We start from the raw sequence: 24,368 nt of genomic DNA, 5'->3' as shown, positions 1-24,368 counted from the left end.
TGTAGGACTGCTTTTTTGCATTTACGCAATATCTCTAAAATCAGAAAGGTCTTGTCTCAGAGTGATGCTGAAAAACTAATTCATGCATTTATTTCCTCTAGGCTGGACTATTGTAATTCATTATTATCAGGTTGTCCTAAAAGTTCCCTAAAAAGCCTTCAGTTAATTCAAAATGCTGCAGCTAGAGTACTGACGGGGACTAGAAAGAGAGAGCATATCTTACCCATATTGGCCTCTCTTCATTGGCTTCCTGTTAATTCTAGAATAGAATTTAAAATTCTTCTTCTTACTTATAAGGTTTTGAATAACCAGGTCCCATCTTATCTTAGGGACCTCGTAGTACCATATCACCCCAATAGAGCGCTTCGCTCTCAGACTGCAGGCTTACTTGTAGTTCCTAGGGTTTGTAAGAGTAGAATGGGAGGCAGAGCCTTCAGCTTTCAGGCTCCTCTCCTGTGGAACCAGCTCCTAATTCAGATCAGGGAGACAGACACCCTCTCTACTTTTAAGATTAGGCTTAAAACTTTCCTTTTTGCTAAAGCTTATAGTTAGGGCTGGATCAGGTGACCCTGAACCATCCCTTAGTTATGCTGCTATAGACGTAGACTGCTGGGGGGTTCCCATGATGCACTGTTTCTTTCTCTTTTTGCTCTGTATGCACCACTCTGCATTTAATCATTAGTGATCGATCTCTGCTCCCCTCCACAGCATGTCTTTTTCCTGGTTCTCTCCCTCAGCCCCAACCAGTCCCAGCAGAAGACTGCCCCTCCCTGAGCCTGGTTCTGCTGGAGGTTTCTTCCTGTTAAAAGGGAGTTTTTCCTTCCCACTGTAGCCAAGTGCTTGCTCACAGGGGGTCGTTTTGACCGTTGGGGTTTTACATAATTATTGTATGGCCTTGCCTTACAATATAAAGCGCCTTGGGGCAACTGTTTGTTGTGATTTGGCGCTATATAAAAAAATTGATTGATTGATTGATTAACGGAGACCCGGCTGAAACCAGGTGAAAATAGCGCCTTCTCTGAGCTCCTCCCCCCCGGCTGCTCGTTTTTCACTCCCCGCGAGCATCAGGTCGAGGCGGTGGTGTGGCCACGGTGTTTAAAGACAGCTTTAAATGCCGATTTTCACCTTCTAATGTCTACTCCACTTTTGAACTTCAGTTGTTTGTGATGGAGTTCGACTGTCCTGTGCTCTGTGCTGTTGTTTACCGTCCACCAAAATTTCATAAGGATTTTATTCAGGAGTTTTCTGACTTTCTGGCAGATTTTATCCCAAAATATGACAAATTTTTGGTCTGTGGTGATTTTAATATTCATATCTGTTGTCCTTCTAATCAGCTTTCTGATGATTTTAAAGCCTCCTGAACTCTTTTGGTCTAACACAAGTTGTGGATGGACCAACACATAATCTTGGACACACCTTGGACCTGGATATTTCTTTTGGGCTCTCAGTTTCACTTAAGGACCTATCAGACATTGCTATTTCAGATCACTTTCCTGTTATTTTTGAATTTATTGCTCCTCCATCTGCTAGTAAGCCACTTGTTCCTGTCTCTCGCCGCCGTTTGGTCACCTCCTCGACAGCGGGGGACTTTGCTGCTGCCTTCATGGACTCTCAGTTTTATGCCATGAATGGACTGGTTTCTCCATTACTCACAGATAACATCCTCTCTTCTTTCCACTCTACATGCACAGTCATTTTGGACTCTGTTGCACCGATCCGCTGCAAATCCAGGAAATCAAAATCCGACCCCTGGTTAAATGCCACGACCCGTGCCCTCAGGCAATGCTGCAGACGGGCGGAGAGAAAATGGAAAAAGGACAAACTACAGGTGTCTCTGAGTTTTCTGAGGGACAGTCTGACTGACTATCAGAAGGCTGTGAAGGAGGCAAAAGCACAATATCTGCTTCATATTATTTCGAGCAGTTGTCATCGTCCCAGTGTGTTATTTCAGACTATAAACTCAGTTGTAAATCCACACACCTCTGTTTTGATGGACGCTACAACCACAACCTATGAGGAGTTTCTTCAGTTTTTTTATTGACAAGGTTTCCTTAGTCAGACAGAACGCTGATCAGAGCTGTAATGTTGAGTTGTCTGCTCCTCGTGCACATAATGCTGTGCTAGAGCAGTTTCAGCCCATTTCTTTTGCATCTCTTGCTGATGTTATAAAACACATAAAATCTACAAGTTGTCCTTCAGATGTTGTTCCAGCTAAGGTGCTGAAGGAGGTTTTTAATACTGTTGGAGCGGGTCTCCTAACTTTTATCAATGCTTGTCTTAGATCAGCTGTGGTTCGACCTCTTCTTAAAAAACCTCACCTGGACTCGTCAGTTTTATCTAATTTTAGACCTGTGTCTCATCTGCCATTTCTATCTAAGGTTTTAGAAAAGGTTGTCTTTTTACTGTTACAATCATTTTTAGAAGATAATCTCATCCTTGAAAAATTCCAATCTGGGTTTAGATCGCGACACAGCACTGAGTCAGCACTTTTAAAAGTTCATAATGATATTAATCTGTCGGTGGATGCAGGGAATCCTGCTGTGCTGGTTCTGTTGGACCTCACAGCAGCCTTTGATACTGTGGATCACACAGTACTTGTCTCCCGGTTAGAACATTTTATTCAGGGTACTGCACTTAAGTGGTTTAGATCATATTTGGCTGAAAGGAGCTTTTCTGTCATGATTGGGGACCTCTCCTCATCAACTGCTCATCTGTCTTGTGGAGTGCCGCAGGGTTCTGTCCTTGGGCCGATTCTATTTTCTTTGTACATTCTGCCATTGGGGTTAGTTATAACCCAGCACAACCTGTCCTTTCATTGTTATGCAGATGATCTGCAAATCTATCTGCCTGTGAGGACTAATGGGAGTGATGCTTTGTCATCATTATTTAATTGTATTCGTGATATAAAGCAGTGGCTGTCCCAAAATGTCCTTTACCTGAATGATGGTAAAACTGAGATCATGGTGTTTGAGTGCTCTGGCATACCAAATGTGGTAACACCAAATTTTGGTGCTTTGGCTAACTATGTAAAACCAGCTGTCAAGAATTTGGGAGTGATATTTGACAGCTGTTTGAGGTTTGATCAACAGATAAACTCTGTTGTCAAAGCTGTTTTTTTCCAACTTCACCTTTTGGCTAAAATAAAGCACTTTCTCAGTAGACGTGATCTTGAGACAGCCATTCATGCTTTCATCAGCTCCAGACTTGATTATTGTAATGCACTTTATTCGGGCATTAATCAGTCGTCTCTTGCACGTCTCCAGTTGGTGCAGAATGCTGCTGCTCGTCTTTCAACAAACACTTTTAGATGTGAGCATATTACGCCCGTCCTGTACTTACTCCACTGGCTTCCAGTTCGTTTTAGAATTGATCTTAAAATTTTTATGTTTGTTTTTAAAGCTATTTATGGCCTTGCACCTCCCTATTTGTCTGAAATTTTAACTTTGCGCCCCTACAGTAGGACATTAAGGGCGTCTGGCCAGCTTTACTTAGATGTTCCAAGGTCAAGATATACACGCTGGGGTGATCATGCTTTCGCGGTAGCTGGCCCCAGACTGTGGAATGAGCTACCTCTTGAGTTACGTACTATTCCTGACCTAGCACTTTTTAAATCTAAGTTAAAGACTATTTATTTAAACTGGCTTTTAACACTTAGTGGGGAGGTGACATGTTCTGATATTTTTATGTTCTTTTTTTATGTGTTGTTTTAAAATTTTATTCTATATGTGTTTTATTTTTGTGAATTTGTGTTTTTAATGTTAAGCACTTTGGACACCAGTCGGTGCTGTAAAGCGCTTTATAAATAAATGTTGATTGATTGATTGATTGATGAATGCAGACTGTTTGACAGATATGACACAGGTTATCGAAAGACCACTTTTACAAGAACTTTATGTTGCTGTCACACTATGATGGGTTGAGTAAACTGATTAGTAATGGATTGATTAACCTGTCGGAGAGCTTTAAATCAGAAGTGCCTGACTCCGTGGTATAACTCACAAACTCGCAGGTTAAAGCAGATAACCCGTAAGTTGGAGAGGAAATGGCGTCTCACTAATTTAGAAGATCTTCACTTAGCCTGGAAAAAGAGTCTGTTGCTCTATAAAAAAGCCCTCCTTAAAGCTAGGACATCTTACTACTCATCACTAATTGAAGAAAATAAGAACAACCCCAAGTTTCTTTTCAGCACTGTAGCCAGGCTGACAAAGAGTCAGATCTCTATTGAGCCGAGTATTCCTTTAACTTTAGTAATGACTTCATGACTTTCTTTGCTAATAAAATTTTAACTATTAGAGAAAAAATTACTCATAACCATCCCAAAGACGTATCGTTATCTTTGGCTGCTTTAAGTGATGCCGGTATTTGGTTAGACTCTTTCTCTTAGATTGTTCTGTCTGAGTTATTTTCATTAGTTACTTCATCCAAACCATCAACATGTCTATTAGACCCCATTCCTACCAGGCTGCTCAAGGAAGCCCTACCATTATTTAATGCTTCGATCTTAAATATGATCAGTCTATCTTTATTAGTTGGCTATGTACTACAGGCTTTTAAGGTGGCAGTAATTAAACCATTGCTTAAAAAGCCATCACTTGACCCAGCTATCTTAGCTAATTATAGACCAATCTCCAACCTTCCTTTTCTCTCAAAAATTCTTGAAAGGGTAGTTGTAAACAGCTAATTGATCATCTGCAGAGGAATGGTCTATTTGAAGAGTTTCAGTCAGGTTTTAGAATTCATCATGGTACAGAAACAGCATTAGTGAAGGTTACAAATGATCTTCTTATGGCCTCAGACAGTGGACTCATCTCTGTGCTTGTTCTGTTAGACCTCAGTGCTGCTTTTGATACTGTTGACCATAAAATTTTATTACAGAGATTAGAGCATGCCATAGGTATTAAAGGCATTGTGCTGCGGTGGTTTGAATCATATTTATCTAATAGATTACAATTTGTTCATGTAAATGGGGAATCTTCTTCACAGACTAAGGTTAATTATGGAGTTCCACAAGGTTCTGTGCTAGGACCAATTTTATTCACTTTATACATGCTTCCCTTAGGCAGTATTATTAGACGGCATTGCTTAAATTTTCATTGTTATGCAGATGATACCCAGCTTTATGATAGTTTAAGATAGTTTAATTAGTTTTACAATTATTTCTTGTGTAACATCTTCCTGAAGGACACACACAAACACACAGAGAGAGAGATGTTTATCAGATTCTTTATAATCTCTTAATTCCTTAATCTGATAAAGGCTATTGCATTATGTCATTTACATGACCACTTTTACTCTGGTAACTCCAACAGTCGGGTATTGATCGTTTTTTTGTGTGCACATAAACATGCTGAGTGACAGACATGTTGTGCTGCAAATGGAAATGATGATGATTGATGTGTTTCATTTCTCTGCAGAAAAAACTATAGGATTACCATTGAACGCCGCACACAGACTGAAGAGTGCCACATGAGGAAACACCATCAGCTCCGAGAGGACTCCATCAGATCAAACTTCTCAGCAGCATAGAGTCACTTCTTCAGTGTTCCTTTTATCAGGAAGTCACGCCTCCAGGTGTGACCAAAGACTCTGGAGTGGCTGTCAGTGGAGCCGTGCTTTAAAGGAAAATAAAGATAAAAAGATACTTATCTCAGGACAGTTGTAATAAACACAAAGCACCACTTAGTTGTACTTCTACACACAAACCTATACAGTGTATTGAAGTATAAAAAGCTGTGGCCACATTAGTGTGTTCTTTTTTTAGTTTGGTTGTAACATGAATGTGAATCATTCAACAAATGGCATGAACGTGGATGGAAATACGAGGTCTGTGATATAGAAAGCGGTCCTTTTTATTTTTTTTTCAAAAAATAAATGGATTTGATTCATGTGTTTTTACATCAGACAAGCTTGAAACCTCGTGTGCATGTGTGAGCTTTGTCATGCCTGTCGGTGACGTCATTCACCTGTGGGCAGGCTTTGAGTGAGGTGTGGACTCCCCCTCCCGTCGGAATCTCTTTGTCTGAGACGCTGCTGGAGACGGCGCGCGTTGCTTTATCAAATTTTTTCTGGACCGGTGAGGGATATCCATGTGGATACTATTCGAGAAATTCAGCTGGTTTTCGGTGTAAAGTTTCACGGCTGATGAGAGATTGTGGAGTTTCTTTCGCTTTAAGCACAGCCCACAAAGCGGATCGGCGCAGCGCGGTCGGAGGTGGCGTCCGTCTGGCTGTTTCGAGCTGAAAACATCCTAATTTAAAGCTCTGTTCACCCAGGACGTCGTCAGAGAACAGAGAAGTTTCAGAAGAAGTCGGCATCAGGAGTTTACCCGGACATTCCACTGTTAAAGGAGATTTTGTAATGAAAGAACGTGCGGACGAATTTGCCGAGTCGGATCCGTGACGACGTGGCAAATCCGTCTGTGCCGCGACATGAAAAACACCTCTGTGTTGAAAACCATTTGTAAAATTCAGGCGGCTTTTGATGGCTTTCAACAAGTGAGTATCTGAGAAATTGTTTAACAGCTTGGGCATGTTCCAACTTGTCCGTTAAGGTTTCCAACGGAGGTGTTTTTCCTGTGGCGACCCCCCGCGGTCGGGTCCGGCCCGACATGCAAATCTGCCCGCATGTTCTTTCATTACAAAATCTCCTTTAACAGTGGAATGTCTGGATAAACTCCTGATCCCGAATTCTTCTGAAAGTTCTCTGTTATCTCACGACGTCTTGGGTCCACAGAGCCTGAAATTAGGAAGTTTTCAGCTTGAAACAGCGAGACGACGCCACCTCGGAGCGCAGATTGCTGTCCTTACGGCGACAGTAAAACTCCAAAATCTCTCATCAGCCGTTAAAATTTTCACAGAAAACCAGCTGAATTTATCGAATGGTGTCCACTCAGTTGTGCCTTACAGGTTTTGAAAAATTTTTATCAAACAAAGCAGCAGTCTCTGAGCCATTCCTAAACAATGAAAAAATCGACGAGAGGGTGGGCCACTCCTCACTCAAAGACTGCCCACAGGCGAATGACGTAACCGACAGGCGTGAAAAAACTCTCACATGCCCACGAGGGTTTAAGCATGTCTGATGTAATCACACGTGATTCAAATCCATATAGTTTTTGAAAAAAATAATAAGGTCGGATACTTTTCTCACAGACCTCGTATTGTGGTGTAGATGTTGGGTTTGTGGGGGGGAGTCACACTGTGTGATAGCAAAGAAACAGGCTGAGTCAACAACAACACACTTCAATATAGGACTTAAATGACTGCATTATTAAGGTGTTCCGTTCCCAGGATCACACAACACAGTATTACACGAACAATAACATCCACATGTCCACCAAACAGGAATATGTCACTTTTTCTATTTCACAAAGTCAATTTCTGGCTGCATAATAAGGGATGTGAATATATTTTATTTTTACCTGACAAAGACAGTGTCAGATTCTATAAACCAGAAAGGACTAATTATAGCTAATTTATAGAAAATATTTTAAAAATTGCAGTAAATCATGATGTTTATTAGCTCCATTTTTCTGATATCATTTCATGTTATATGAAATGTGCTTAAATGTATCTCCAGTATTAACTGATGGTTTCAGGTATGTTGCCTCATATAGTCAAGTATTCAATCTATTCCAGCTTTCCTGTCCAAAAAAGCCAGCTAAAAGGAGCAAATATCTGTTATCTGATTGGCTGCATTGATGGGATATTTTTCGTCACATTTATTACACCAGCATCACTTTTTTAACTTAAGGATGTGCCAACCAACAGAAAAAAAGCATTCTGTCACATGTTACTGGCTGACTATGTGACATTTTAATGGGATTGGAAAGTGTGCAGGTGGGGGGGAGCACGAAATCAGGTCTTATGATGAAAGACTGAGTATAAATTTGATTTACAGCTGTCTATAAGGCACTACTTATATTTTCAACTGACTGACAGCTGTGCCCACCTAAATCAGGACAACTGTCAAAACACAAAGTACTAGGGGAGCTATGACCACTACCTTTGCACCCCCCCCCACTCCCCCAAAAAAAGGAGTACACCAAACCAACTGTTTTAAGTTCCTTAGATGACCCTAAAACACAATCAGGATGTTCCCAAAAATAAAAACTGGCCTCAAGCCAGTTATCCAAGATGGCTGCCAAAATAGTTTTTGTTTTTTTTTTCACTAAAACACTTTTACACAACATGTAAACAACTTAAATATCACAGAGATTCAATGGGATGACCATTGCAGGTCACAGCAAACTCATTTGTGCCTAAACTAAATTCATTCATGGGTTTAAGATTCAAAATGGCGTCCAAAATTGGGGGGGGGGGGGGGGGGGGGGTGCAAAGGTAGTGGTCGTAGCTCCCCTAGTAAGGGTCCAGAATGCTGCTGCCGGAGATCACCTGCCCTGCATGTTTTCCAACTCTCCCTGCTCTGCCCATAGTCAATTATCTGCTTTAGTCAAGGGCTGGGAAACACCAGACCTACGGAACATGTGGTGCTAGAACAGGCAGACATGGAAAACACACAGGACAGGTGCTGTCCAAGAGTTGGAGACCCCTCCTAGGAAGCAGAGAATCCAGGAAGAAGACAAAATCCTCAATTCCATAATCTTGTTCAGACCATTTCATTAGCAACAGGTGGATTTGCCACCACTGTTCCTTGCGTGGGGTGTGCTGCAGCTCATAACAGTTCCTCCTAGGCTTGGCCAGGGTTGAAACACAAAAATCTACCAACCACGTGCAATGCAAAACATGGCATATGCCCCCACTTGCATGTTGAGTTGGTGTATGATTTGACAGTAGAGGCAAAAATTAAGTCTGGAAATTGGAAATTATTTCTGTAGTGAAACACAGGTGCTTTAAAGACAGCATATGGTCTATTTGCATATTGCAAGATTTCCACTTTACACTTGGTATGTGGTGTACTGTCCTCCATTTTCAAAAGAAATCCTCCTCTAGCCTCCCCTAATATGTCACCAAGGCATGGTTTCAATCAGACAAGGCATTTATTTAGTTATTGTGTGGAAGTGAAATGTTTACAGATGGATGCACAGGCAGGGTGGAGACAAGATGCCGCCAAACTTCAATGAGCTGGGGCATAAAAATGGTCTATCAGCACACTGACAGCTGGAGGGCGACACACTCATAATGCATCGGGGTCCAACTAAAATCATACCTCAGTCACCAAAATGTTGAGGATGTCATTGGTATGTTTTGGTATGCTGGTGTTACTTGTCTTATTAATGTGATATTTAAGAGACACAACCACGTGCAGAAATGGAAATTTGTCAATTTTTACTAAATATCCCACATTCATTCTATCACCAGAGTTATTGGGCCTCATGTATCAATGTTGCTCACTTGTGGCGTAAATTTACGGCGTAAACTTGAAATACACCAAAGTCGCCGTGACATGTATCAAGCAGTGCGCACCTGCCCATTTCTGGCGTATGCCTGACGTGATCTTGATAAATGCGGTGGGTGGAAACGATCGCCCATAAATATTCAGACTCCGCTTCAGACACACCCTCATTTTACGACATGGAAGCCGGGAAGCCGGCAATGAAAAAGAACTCCACCAATCACGACGCATGCCAATAAAGCGTCAAAAGCGGCCGTCGTATCAATTGTTTTGTAGTATATAATCAATAAAGTGTTACAGTGGTCCCTCATTAATCGCTGGAGTTACATTCTAAAAAATAGCCCATAATACGCGAAACCGCGATGTAGTCAGAGTTATTTTTTACAATTATTATAGACGTTTCAAAGCTGTAAAACCCCTCACTACACAGTTTATACACTTTCTCAATCAGGCATTAACATTTTCTCACTTTTCTCTCGTGTGTAAACACTCTCAAAGTTCAAACCTTAGTAGAAAAATAAGACCAAACTGTTTTCAGGCCCAAACATTTGTTTGAGAAATAAAAATAGAACATTTTCCTATAAATAATTATGATGGCATTTAGAACTAACAAATTAATTTTAACGATCAACGAACGAGGTCGGACACATAAGAAATTATTAATATTGACTCACCAGTATTTCACAGATCGCGCCTCTGCGTCCTGACGCCGCGCCTTTTCCACTCACACCTGGCTGCAGCAGGTGTCTGTTTCCGTGTGACAAACACAGTTATGGGTAGTTGTTGGCGCTCTTTTCTCTTCTGGGCAACAAGATTCTTATAAACAGATACGCAGAACACAGAACATTGTAAAAAAAAAGGCATGAAAAATTGCACTAAATACTCCGTGAGACTCCGAGGCCACGACAGGTGAACGGCGTTATAGCGAGGGACCACTGTATTCTCTTTTCACATGTCAATAATTCTTGACATGTGGATATTTGCTCGCTCAATTAATAAGACACGCCTAATCTGTCAGATTTCTTTATTTTTTAAAATGTATTTCTGTATTTATTTTATTGTGACAACCGAATGGAGACGAGAAAACCTGGTTGCAGCACGGGCGAATTAAGGGAATGACGAAACTACAGTTATTATCAATTTCATAGTCTAAAACGATCACACCACATGAAGTTAAGCTCAGCGCTGCTCTGGCTCCAGGCTCGAAGTCTGGAGAAAAAGGCGAGCAGCGCTTTCTTTGCAGTCAGCGCTGTGACCACGGATCGTGCTCCATAACAATCCCGCAAAGGCGGGATTTGTATTGATTATTATGTAGTATAATCAGGAAAGTGTTATTTATGTAACATATGCATTGATTTGTATGATGGCACTGTTTATCATGTTGATCATCTTCATTTTTACGTGGATTCCAGCGCTGGTTCATTTTGGTGTATAATTTACACCACCTCTCGACCTGGTGTATATTTTCAGCGCAGCGTGCGCCAACGACCACATTGATAAATGCCAAGTAGCACAGCCGTTTTGGCGTACACCCCATATATGCTCAAATATCGCCGTACGCAACGTTGATACATGAGGCCCATTGTGAGTACTTTAGAGTTCCAGTTTTAAGTTGCCCATGTGTTATGAGCAATTTCTACATGTCAAAGAATATTTTCTTTTTCAAATGAATGGGTTTGGTGACATCGATGTCAACATGTTCATCTGTATCAATGATCAAAATATTCAGAGGCCTTTTTAATGTAGTATTTCTACATTAAATACTACGACAGCTCACTTGGTGGACGAGATTGTCCAGTAACTGAAGGTTTCCATCCTAGATTACTACTGAGTGTTGAAGTGTCCTTGTGCAAGACACTGAACCCTTAAACTGCTTCACCTGAGGAACCTGAGGAAAACTCAGCAGAAAAAAAGAAGAATTCATTGTTCCCGCTGTCACAGTGCAGGCCTGAGATTTGTTGGAAAACTGATCAGACGATGACATAGAAATAAAAGTTATTCACTGCATCTCATTTGTACAGTTTTGTACAGTTTGTTTTCTGCTAATCAGAAACTTGAAGGAACCATTTGTTAGTAGTTGATCTCTTAACCAGTCCACTTGATAATAGGATATAAATTGAGATCCAGGAGGTCGGTCCAATTGTAATCCAGTCCCTGCCTCCTCTTCTTACACACTCTGTTTGTGCGTTCACGTACAGGGTCTGCAAACAAACCCATCAGCCATGAGGGCAAGTAGGTCATGAAGTGCCGATATTGCCTCTGTGCAGGCTTAGAAACCAAACTCCACACTCAGGTGCAGCACCCCTTTGTGTCTGGGAGGAAATGCCACATTGCTCCAAACTATGCTTTCATTGGGTATATGTTGTTTTTAAAGGACTGCTTAGAGATTTTGTATCTCCAACTGTAATCTCAGACATTTTTGTGCACACATGACAGAACACTGTATTTTTGAATGAAAACACCACTGTAAAAAATGTTATGGATTTGATTTGAAGAAATAAAGAAAGAATTTATTTGATTTTCATTGATTGCTTGTGTTGTGCAAATCCAGGGACTGGAAAACGGGAAAACATAACAAAAAAATGACCAAAAAAAAAAAAAAAAGCCAAAGCATCAAGATGATACACGCCGGAGCACCTGGAGGAGGCCCATGAGAACGCGGGTGAACATGCAAACTCCACATACAAAGTACTAGGTGGGAAGCCATCTCATCATCTGTTCTGGCAAAGTCAGTGCGTGGTGCATGCTGGGATTGTCGGGGGGCAAACAGCAATGACAACTCCAGACTTTACACAGTTCACTGTGGAACAACTTAAATAATTCATAAGAGAACTATGTCTTCGTCCAGAACTTCACCAAATTGTTTTAGCTGAGCGTGTCAAAGGGGTTCATGAACTGGGCTCGTCCTGTCTACAGTCCTTTGGCGAGGACACAAAGAAACGCCAAACAACCGTCCAGTTGCACATGGATTAGTTAACTGAAACGTTAGCGTCCCTTGCTAGCTCCATCATGAAGTCAGCAGAGACTGCATTTACAAGTGCACTTCAGATCATATTCATTTAAGATTATCACAGAGATATGAAGACAGAAATAACTCAAGTTTTTACATCTGTGTTTAAGTAAGGATTAAACAACGAGAAGCCATGCATTATATTTGAATGCATGACGCAGAGTCTAAAACACCACAACGCGAAGTGCATTCAAACCATATAATGCACGGCTTCAAGTTGTTTAATCCGCTTATACTATACAACATAACATACAAATATTTATTTAAGTTAACAGAACTTGATAAAAATGCGTAAGTATTTGGGACTATTTTATGCCAGTCTCAAGACATTTTGTCTCCGATGCGCTTACCAAGTTTGCGGGCTCGGTAAGCGCCACAGCGGGCCACTCACACCGCACCCCCCTCTGTTTTGTGGAGCTGCGGCCAACTCTGGCAACAGGTCCAGAAACTACGCTCGTTGTTTTGATGCGGAGCGCTCCGGCAGCCCACAAGGATAGAACCGTTCTCTTCTTCTTTCCCATCTTCAATCTTGTCCAGTTCGTCCGATGTCAAATCTTTACGCCGTTGCTTTTGCTGTTCTTCTCGTCTACTCTCCTTCTCTTTTCATTCCTCAAACGTTTTATTTTGGTCAAAAATATTAAAATTCACTTGGAAATCCATGTTTTATCGCGTTTCTGTCATTCACGTGTTAAAACACAGCTGATCTGCGCCAACTGATTTGCGCGTTACTATGGTGACGACCAGAGCGGAGTGATTATAACAAGTGACTTACCTCGCTGAACTACGTGTGCGTATACGCAAAAATAATGCACGCCAGTTAGACATGGAATTCTCACTGCCCATGGTATAAAATCATTTCCACTGATCACATCATCATCTTGTGAGAGAGCCACATATGTTGATATTCCACAAAGTTACCATTTTAGCAAAAGTGGAATAGTTTTCAGAACAACATGCAGAAACATGTTCCTTTGACCAGCACTGCGATTAGATTATCTTGGTGATATACCAAGTACACCATAATTTGCAGCCAATCGTACATACCTGCAAATCCTGCAAAATCAGATTTACTGTAGATGGACGTAGCGATATTACAGTACAATAGAGCAGCAGAGTTACAGCACTTTGTAATACTGTACGGCAGGTGTACTTTATAGTACATTATGGCTCTGCTGTGGAAACTATTCTTAAGGGTCCCTTCACACATAATACGAATGTGGTCGAATAGCGCATCAACCGCGCATGAAGCAAGACTTGTATGCAATACGTGTAAAGTCATAGCTGCCTCTAACGCCTCGTAAACCTGTTGCTACAACTATTTGCGCACACCAGCAGCTGAAAGACAGAGTATGCACTGTGAGAGCCCATCGAACCCGCAGGTGTCGGCTGACACACAAACATTTAACACCGCTCACTCAGCACTTAGAAAATGTGTGGCCATTCACGGTATTAGGACAAAAACAGTCAGCAGACAATCACTTCCGAGCTGGCGGTGAAATCTGTCTATGTGCTCCCACGACTGTGGGTTTGCAAAACAGCAACACACATGTGAGGTGCCAGAGTGTCGGCTCCCCCTGCACACACATGTGCCGTGCATGTGAATCACGCGTGTGCTGCGCAGTTGCATGAGCTGCTGATATGGATGTACAGATGGTGTGTTGGTGTGCGCGATGGACTGACAGGGGGTCTGTCCGCCGACAGCTGCAGGTGTTGAGATCTCTGGTTCTGGACATCACAGCTGCAGAACACGTACCGTGTTTTGACGGACACACACATTTGTGCTTGCTGTCCTCATGTGGAAATACATAAACACATATATCGCTTTTGTGATGGGCTGGAGAAACAGACCGTCAGTTCATATGGACACGCAGCAGGTGATCTGAATGCCACATCTGTCTGACAGGACACACGTGAGGGCCGGACACGTGCGCGGGTCTACCCGACACGTGTGTCCTGTGAGCGGCACAGGACTACATGACAAGCCAACAGACAAGTCAGTCATGAATCAGCAGAAAATGAAATAACAAACGCAGTTGATCAGTTATCACGGCGCTCTTTTCTCTTCCGTTTTATTAAAGTTTAACTCCTTGTTGATTTTAGTCAGTTCATGCTCCTGTCATAAGACAGTGATTGTAGCACAGTGGTAAAGCTTCCGTCTGGTAATCAGAGGTTTTGTAAATTGCAGGTTTAACCAAGGTTATTTAACCCTCTGGGGTCCGAGGGCATTTTTTGGACAGTTCACTTGCCTGGCATAAATGTTTTGTTATTCCTGTTAACAGCTCTCCCTGCTTCCCACAATCAAGTTTTATGTCTGTTTTTTTTCAGGACAACCTGTACTTTCAGAATATATATGCTATAGTTGTGTTTTACAAGTGTAATAAAGGTTTACAATCAGAAATAAGGAAAAAGTAAAGCGGAAAATAATTTTTCACGCACATTTATTCAAAACACAGCAAACTATAATAAACAACTGTTTTGACACTTTATAAAGGTAATTTGGGCTTTTGTGTGAAAGACTGTACAACAAAAAGGTTCAAACAATAAACACATTTTGAACAACATATACAAAATGGTCTATGCGTTTTGTTTGTCTTCATCTCAAAGCAATTTCTGTCTGCTATTACACAAAGGTCACATCACAAACTTCTACTGTCTTTTGGAGTGTTCTGTCCTGTTCTGAAAGCAGCTTTCACACTTTGGCCCACTTACACTCTGAGAAGCGGCCCCTCCCCACTAGCTCCATTGATATGGCAAACAGTGCTTTACGCCAGAGCGAGAGAGCTTGCCACAGGCTTATTCAAGAACATTCACAGGTAATGAGGAGTGGAGCATCTCTAAAACTCACACACTGTGTTTGAGCACCTGAGATTGTCATCAGAGGCCCTCCGTCTGCTCCATCTGCTCACTTTCACTGAGTGCTGTGCATAATGGCGCAGGGCACATTGGAGGAAGCAGCCAGATGGCTATTCAAACGGGGCAGCTAGTAACACATCAGTACTAAAAACGATCTTTGGTTTATCACGTGAGGTAAATCTGCCCTACGATTGGATTTTGGAAAACCATGCGACGGTGAACCAATTCCGATTGGACACTCACATTGCACACGTCATCACACAGCTTCTATAAGGAGTACAAAGATGGCCGACAGCTGGCTCGAAAGTCTGCGGAGTAAACTTTTCAGCAAAAAAAGAGTAAGTTTCTGTCTCATATCATTAAAAAGTTATTTCTAATTTAGTAAAGCTTGGTCTCAGCCATCGTATACGACGGCGTCAGCCCCAGAGGTTTAACTGCGGGGTTCTGTATTGCGTCCCGTTTTATTTATTATTTATATCAACCCAGTGATATTCACTAATTATACAGCTGGTTGTTATTTTATTGTTCTCCACATCAGCGGTGCGATGCAGTCCACCACATCCAGCTGCTCGCACTGTGTTCCTGCTCGCATGACACCGTCACGTGCACGACACCGTTGCCGCAGGATTGTTCATGCCTGCCCATCGGCTTGATGTTTTCGTGGTTCACTCATGCGAGCTTTTCCGCCATAATTCACTCTAATTTGTACTTATTCATACTATGTGTGAAGGGATCTTAATTAGGGATGGGTATTGATAAGATTTTATCTATATCAATGCCATTATCGATTCCGCTTATCAATCTGATTCCTTATCAATTCCCTTATCAATACCTCTTATGAATTTTCTGTGTACTAAAAGTAGGCTTTACAGGTTTTCTACATTAACAACATTTTAAATTGGTCACTGTATCCTTGATCTATGGACATAAATAAAAATAAACAAAATCTGTAGTTTTTGTCAAAAGCATTTCCTTTCAGACATTTTGGCATGAATATCTCTCCGTACCTCTGAGCTGAGCACAGCCGGCTGCTGCACATCAGTGCAGGATGTCTCATTTTGGGTGGAAAAAAACACTTTCAGTTTGTTTGTATTACAACATTTGGAAAGAAGTGTCATTTGATTTAAACGGTGTTTCACTTTGAATTTATTAATTCCGACTGGACTCTATCGTTCTAACTTGACTCGGCAGAGAGCTGCGCAGCATTTGGAGCTGTGTGAACAGAACGGAGGACGATTCTCGTTTCTTTCTCACAACAAGACAGGATTCCCATTTAGTGACTTTAATCCGCACAAAAGTGACTCACGATTGACATTCAGGGATGAAAGTGGTAAAAAACAAAAAAAGCTGAAACCCCAAATTACCCCCCAACACCACCCGCACAAAAATGTTTGAATTCTAGAAGCTCTGAAATGCAATCTGGGACTATTCCAGACAATAGACTGCTGTGAGTGCAGCATCCATTTTGGTGAGAAAAAAACCCAACTTTCCTTATTCAAATTCATTCCAGTATTATTCTGCTCTTACTAGGATGCAGCAGTTTTCTAGCTTGGCAGATAGTTCTGGAGGAAATCACTGAAGAAATGAACAAATTGAAAATATGGTTTGACTGAAACAAATTTTCATTAAACTTAAATAAAACAGTGATGAAGTGGTGGTGTAAGATTCACTAGCTATTCACAGGAAACAGTTATTTATTTCTATATTTATTTACTTATGTTCATTGTTAGTTGGTTTTATCTTTCCTGTTGTGTTTTTTATCAGGTTCTTTTTGTCTCTTTCTGTAAAATTGTATTATAGCATTATTACTATTATTGCTGTTGTTGTTGCTATTATTATTATTAATATATAAAGAAAAAAATAAAAAATATTACAACTTTTAATACATTTTACTCTTTTACGACAACAAACGCTGAGCCAGTAATTATTATACAGAAAACAAATGCACACAAATGTGCTGAGATGCGAACACCTTAATGCTAACTTTAACATTGAAAAAGCCATAGGCATGCTAATGTGTTAGCATCAGTCCCATTTTTAAGTTATAAAATACATCTATCAACTGTTTCAGAAGACCATAACAGGTCGGTTTAACATTAAAAAAAGGTAAATATTACTCACAGACATATCTTCTTTAGGGTTTTAGCGGGGAAAAACTAAGATGGAGCAAAATAAAACAAAGAACCAACAAAGCAGAAGATCGAAGCATTTCTTCATTGGTTCAAGGTTCAAAGCAAAGCCGTGCTGCAGAAACAGTTGATTACAGACCCACTGCAGGGTCTGTAATCAATGCAGAGAAATTATCATTTTTCCAACCAACACCCCCCAAAACAGTGGCCACTCTGAAGGACTGATTAACTGATTGTTAAGCAAAAAGGCTATTGATGTTGGTGGATCGAATCATTTCTTAACGATACCCGAAAAGAACCGGTTCTCAATACCCAACCCTAGCCTTGTCTGTTTGTCTATGAAGAGATAGACCTGAACCATTTGCCTGAACACAGCAACTCAGACAGGTACAGTTCAGGGTGGGAAGGGATGCTTTTTGTTGCTCTATAGACCCGCCCCAACTCTGTGAGACCTCCTCCTCAGAACTTGTCACACATACCGATCCAATTAAGACCATCAGACAATGCTGTGGAAATTGTTGCATGACAAAAGCATTCAAGATCGTATGGTACTTGGCAGAGGTAGGAGTAAGTCATTATCAAGTCACTCTCAAGTCATGAATCAGCAAAGTCCCAAGTCAAGTCTCAAGCCATAATGACCACCAATTATTTGCAAGCTGACTTGAGACTTGACTTGGGACTTGCAGATTGATGACTTGAGAATGACTTGACAGTGACTTACTTCCACCGCTGGTACTTGGTGATGGCATATTTGCTTTATCAATGGACAGAATCATTTTCTTCTCTAGCATCGCCCTGCTTTAGAGCTCGATTACACTTATCACGAATGAGCAGGAATCAAGCGACATCAGCTGGAATGAGAGAAAAAGCCAAACTTTGAAACGCAGTCCAGAGGGACAGATATTCTAACAGCTGTGTAGGAATGGCATTCGAAAGTGAGCTAAAGCCGCATGGAATGATTCCCGCATATTCAGTGTGCAGCAGCTTCCAAATGCAGGTGGAATGCGCCCGGAACATAGTATGAATACCCAGAATGCAGGTTGAATGCTGCTAGAACACATCACGAAAACCCACAATGCCTGCAGAATGCACCTCGATTGCTGTACGTGTACGGTTCGATTGCCACCCCAAGTCTGGGTGGAAGCCAAGCAAGGGGAGGGGAGTAGCAGAGTGAGAGCTGTATCACTGTAGTGCATGTGAGCACATGTGATCAGATTATTACAGTCATCAGATCACCCACATGCACACCCACAGCCATTATTCCCGGTAATAGCCACCAGTCCATGGTGCATCGCAGTAAACCCATGTTCAGGGGATCCTGGCTTATGTACATCAGTCTATATATTGGATAAAATACATAAACCAGAGGAGAGGTAAGGCAGGTCCTGACATTAAAGCATTACACAGCAGGCGCACACCCCATTGCACTCTCTCTTTCTCTCTCTCCCACCCACTGTCACTAACCCCACTCCCTCTCTCCAGGATATTTGGTCTATGATGTGATCACACAAACATGGATTGTTGGATCATGCGTGCACATCCTGGCAATCAGTTAATGCTGCATAGCGAGGACCCTCTGAACAGTGTGATCGGGTGTTACGTACCCTGACATGCAGTGGACCATCCCTCTGTCTGGCTGCTGCAGGCAGCGATGAAGGCGGACAATTCTGTGTGGAAGATTCCTGACGAATCAGGGTTTTTGGATGTGACTCTTTGAATCCTTACTACTGGTTCAGATCAGGCCGGGATCTATACACATGCACACCACGCATGCACCCACCACACACACACCAGCCACACATGTGGATTATATCAGAGGCTGCAGGCAGGCTGGCATGAGCCAAGCGGTGGGAGCCACATCTGGAGCCATTCCAAAGGTGATTATTTATTCTATTCATAGTGTAATGGCTTGGTAATACAGTTGCAATGTCATTCCTTTATATGAGTTAGATGTTGTAACTGTCATATGATGTCTATTACAGCTGTGACAGGCCATTCAGATGCAGCGTGTCTGACTGGGGTGTTACAGCCATGATAACATAATATTACAGATACATCTTCTAATTCGTAAGATGGACCGACATTGTATCTGTCATATGATGCGTATTACAGCTGGGTCACCCCATTCCAGTGCACCGTGCCAAGCCACTGGAACGCACCGACATGCTGTGGCGCAGTGCACACTGTAGCACACCTGCAAGTGGTGTTACTGCTATGATGACCATAATATTACAGATACATTATCTAACCCATGAGAGGGACTGACAATGTATCTGTGACAATATGATTATTATGGATGTAACACTCCATCAGTGTGTGCACGCTGGCCCACGGCTCTGAGCCGCATGAACTCACAATGACATACAGTGTTTTCAGTATGACTGTGCAATGTTCACTTCTACTTCACAAAATGAATGTGTGCCACAATCTTTGCATATATGTCCTATGTCCACCCTGAACGGGATGCACGGGGGGTGCAGTCCGGGACACACCAGCAGGATTAGACGTACCTGACCATGGCAAATGTTTCTCAAGTGCAATCAGCCTGTTCAGAATGACACCGTTTTGACACCGTGAGAATATTTAGAATGCAGTCAGAATGCAGTTAGAGTCTGCCTCGACTGCCATTTGATATATTTCCACCTTGAATACACCTTGAGAGTAGAGAGCATGTGCCTACATTCGGGCTGGCCGCAGGACTGTGCCAGATTGTTTGGAGTGCACTCAGAAATGTTGCTGAAAGTTTTCAATTGCACCCTGACTTTGCCCAAATGGAGGTCGAATTTCCATTCGGACAGCATTCAGGCTCATTTGGCCTCCAGTGTGATGGGGGTATTCACAACAGCACTGATGATGTCATAGACGTTCTTAGCCAATCACTACTCAATGATCACATTAACCCTCTGGGGCCGATGCCGTCATATACGATAGCTGAGACCAAGCTTTACTAAATTCTAAATAACTTTTTAATGATATGAGATAGACTTACTCTTTTTTTTGCTGAAACGTTAACTCCGCAGACGTTTGAGCCAGCCATCGGCCATCTTTGTACTCCTCATAGAAGCTGTGTGATGATGTGCGCAATGTGAGTGTCCAGTCGGAATTGGTTCACCATCACATGGATTTCCAGAATCCAACTGTAGGGCAGATTTACCTCACGTGAAAAGCCATAGATCGTTTTCAAGAGTGATATGTTACTAGTTGGTCAGACTGTAAGGAGCCAAAGTGGGCCAAAGTGTGAATGAAAGCTGCTTTAGGACACTCCAAAACAGAGCAGAAGTTTGTGCTGTAGCCTTTGTGTAATAGCAGACAGAAATTGCTTTGAGATGAAAACAAAACGCATAGACCATTTTGTATATATTGTTCAAAATGTGCATTTGTGTTTATTGTTTGAACACCCAGTAATGACACCCGGTTACGCCAATCGGAGGTCACTAAAATTAACATTGAATCGGCGTGTAACTTTGCAAAAACAATGTCGGACTCTGTAGTTTTCTCTGGGCCCCTCCCCAATCGGACCGGGAGTGACATGTTTAGCCGCATGTTCTCCTTGAATTGCTGGCTGTCTGAGTGGTGTCCAAAAAATGAGGTGGGCTTCATAGATAATTGGCAAAGCTTCTGGGGAAAACCTGGTCTTGTTAGGAGAGACGGCATCCATCCCACTTTGGATGGAGCAGCTCTCATTTCTAGACATCTGGCCAATTTTCTGAAATTCTCCAAACCGTGACTATCCAGCGTTGGGACCAGGAAGCAGAGTTGTAGTCTTACACACCTCTCTGCAGCTTCTCTCCCCCTGCCATCCCCTCATTACCCCATCCCCCTAGAGACGGTGCCTGCTCCCAGACCACCAATAACCAGCAAAAATCTATTTAAGGATAAAAACTCAAAAAGAAAAAATAATATAACACCTTCAACTGCACCACAGACTAAAACAGTTAAATGTGGTCTATTAAACATTAGGTCTCTCTCTTCTAAGCCCCTGTTAGCAAATGATATAATAATTGATCAACATATTGATTTATTCTGCCTTACAGAAACCTGGTTACAGCAGGATGAATATGTTAGTTTAAATGAGTCAACATCACCGAGTCACACTAACTGCCAGAATGCTCGTAGCACGGGCCGAGGCGGTGGGTTAGCAGCAATCGTCCATTCCAGCTTATTAATTAATCAAAAACCCAGACAGAGCTTTAATTCATTTGAAAGCTTGACTCTTAGTCTTGTCCATCCAAATTGGAAGTCCCAAAAACCAGTTTTATTTGTTGTTATCTATCGTCCTCCTGGTCGTTACTGTGAGTTTCTCTGTGAATTTTCAGACCTTTTGTCTGACTTAGTGCTTAGCTCAGATAAGATAATTATAGTGGGCGATTTTAACATCCACACAGATGCTGAGAATGACAGCCTCAACACTGCATTTAATCTATTATTAGACTCAATTGGCTTTGCTCAAAATGTAAATGAGTCCACCCGCCACATTTACTCTGATGGACTACCCAGCAGTGGGGAATAAGTTTCATTACACTAGAAGTCTTTCAGAAAGTGCTGTAACTAGGTTTAAGGATATGATTCCTTCTTTATGTTCTCTAATGCCATATACCAACACAGTGCAGAGTAGCTACCTAAACTCTGTAAGTGAGATAGAGTATCTCGTCAATAGTTTTACATCCTCATTGAAGACAACTTTGCAATGCTGTAGCTCCTCTGAAAAAGAGAGCTTTAAATCAGAAGTGCCTGACTCCGTGGTATAACTCACAAACTCGCAGCTTAAAGCAGATAACCCATAAGTTGGAGAGGAAATGGCGTCTCACTAATTTAGAAGATCTTCACTTAGCCTGGAAAAAGAGTCTGTTGCTCTATAAAAAAGCCCTCCGTAAAGCTAGGACATCTTACTACTCATCACTAATTGAAGAAAATAAGAACAACCCCAGGTTTCTTTTCAGCACTGTAGCCAGGCTGACAAAGAGTCAGAGCTCTATTGAGCCGAGTATTCCTTTAAGTTTAACTAGTAATGACTTCATGACTTTCTTTGCTAATAAAATTTTAACTATTAGAGAAAAAATTACTCATAACCATCCCAAAGATGTATCGTTATCTTTGGCTGCTTTCAGTGATGCCGGTATTTGGTTAGACTCTTTCTCTCAGATTGTTCTGTCTGAGTTATTTTCATTAATTACTTCATCCAAACCATCAACATGTCTATTAGACCCCATTCCTACCAGGCTGCTCAAGGAAGCCCTACCATTATTTAATGCTTAAATCTTAAATATGATCAATCTATCTTTATTAGTTGGCTATGTACCACAGGCTTTTAAGGTGGCAGTAATTAAACCATTACTTAAAAAGCCATCACTTGACCCAGGTATCTTAGCTAATTATAGGCCAATCTCCAACCTTCCTTTTCTCTCAAAAATTCTTGAAAGGGTAGTTGTAAAACAGCTAACTGATCATCTGCAGAGGAATGGTCTATTTGAAGAGTTTCAGTCAGGTTTTAGAATTCATCATAGTACAGAAACAGCATTAGTGAAGGTTACAAATGATCTTCTTATGACCTCAGACAGTGGACTCATCTCTGTGCTTGTTCTGTTAGACCTCAGTGCTGCTTTTGATACTGTTGACCATAAAATTTTATTACAGAGATTAGAGCATGCCATAGGTATTAAAGGCACTGCGCTGCGGTGGTTTGAATCATATTTATCTTGTTGTGTGTTGAGCGAGCCACGAATCACTCCACCAGAGGGACGTTGTTTTTATGTTTTTACACTTTTAAGCACAGGTGAATAATAAATAGTTTCTGTTTGGAACCGCTTTCTGGTTATTTTTAGCGCTGGGTCCTGTCTGACGCAGGTCCGCTCCTCAACCCGCGTCGACACATAACATATCTAATAGATTACAATTTGTTCATGTAAATGGGGAATCTTCTTCACAGACTAAGGTTAATTATGGAGTTCCACAAGGTTCTGTGCTAGGACCAATTTTATTCACTTTATACATGCTTCCCTTAGGCAGTATTATTAGACGGCATTGCTTAAATTTTCATTGTTACGCAGATGATACCCAGCTTTATCTATCCATGAAGCCAGAGGACACACACCAATTAGCTAAACTGCAGGATTGTCTTACAGACATAAAGACATGGATGACCTCTAATTTCCTGCTTTTAAACTCAGATAAAACTGAAGTTATTGTACTTGGCCCCACAAATCTTAGAAACATGGTGTCTAACCAGATCCTTACTCTGGATGGCATTACCCTGACCTCTAGTAATACTGTGAGAAATCTTGGAGTCATTTTTGATCAGGATATGTCATTCAAAGCACATATTAAACAAATATGTAGGACTGCTTTTTTGCATTTATGCAATATCTCTAAAATTAGAAAGGTCTTGTCTCAGAGTGATGCTGAAAAACTAATTCATGCATTTATTTCCTCTAGGCTGGACTATTGTAATTCATTATTATTAGGTTGTCCTAAAAGTTCCCTGAAAAGCCTTCAGTTAATTCAAAATGCTGCAGCTAGAGTACTAACGGGGACTAGACGGAGAGAGCATATCTCACCCATATTGGCCTCTCTTCATTGGCTTCCTGTTAATTCTAGAATAGAATTTAAAATTCTTCTTCTTACTTATAAGGTTTTGAATAACCAGGTCCCATCTTATCTTAGGGACCTCATAGTACCATATCACCCCAATAGGGCGCTTCGCTCTCAGACTGCAGGCTTACTTGTAGTTCCTAGGGTTTGTAAGAGTAGAATGGGAGGCAGAGCCTTCAGCTTTCAGGCTCCTCTCCTGTGGAACCAGCTCCCAATTCAGATCAGGGAGACAGACACCCTCTCTACTTTTAAGATTAGGCTTAAAACTTTCCTTTTTGCTAAAGCTTATAGTTAGGGCTGGATCAGGTGACCCTGAACCATCCCTTAGTTATGCTGCTATAGACTTAGACTGCTGGGGGGTTCCCATGATGCACTGTTTCTTTCTCTTTTTGCTCTGTATGCACCACTCTGCATTTAATCATTAGTGATTGATCTCT

At 41.6% G+C, this 24,368-nt stretch overlaps 1 protein-coding gene and 1 long non-coding RNA gene across 2 annotated transcripts in view; one reads left to right on the top strand and one right to left on the bottom strand.

Moving 5' to 3' along the window:
* Window positions 1-5,624, top strand: part of npr3 (natriuretic peptide receptor 3) — a 211,077-nt gene extending 205,453 nt beyond the window's left edge. Inside the window, exon 8 of the mRNA XM_034169735.1 lies at window positions 5,415-5,624. Coding sequence (XP_034025626.1) covers window positions 5,415-5,526 — 112 coding nt within the window. The 3' untranslated portion in view covers window positions 5,527-5,624. The remainder of the gene's footprint in view (window positions 1-5,414) is intronic.
* A 1,027-nt stretch (window positions 5,625-6,651) lies between these two features.
* Window positions 6,652-11,863, bottom strand: LOC117510122. The gene is made up of 3 exons (XR_004560624.1): window positions 11,291-11,863; window positions 8,644-8,648; window positions 6,652-6,663 (listed from the first exon to the last, which is right to left on the bottom strand). It is a non-coding gene; the product is annotated as an uncharacterized LOC117510122 (long non-coding RNA).
* Between the last annotated feature and the right edge of the window lie 12,505 nt (window positions 11,864-24,368).

This window comes from Thalassophryne amazonica, chromosome 5 (assembly GCF_902500255.1).
Source record: "Thalassophryne amazonica chromosome 5, fThaAma1.1, whole genome shotgun sequence".
Classification (NCBI taxonomy): Eukaryota; Metazoa; Chordata; class Actinopteri; order Batrachoidiformes; family Batrachoididae; genus Thalassophryne; species Thalassophryne amazonica.
This window is presented reverse-complemented; position numbering and strand designations above follow the sequence as displayed.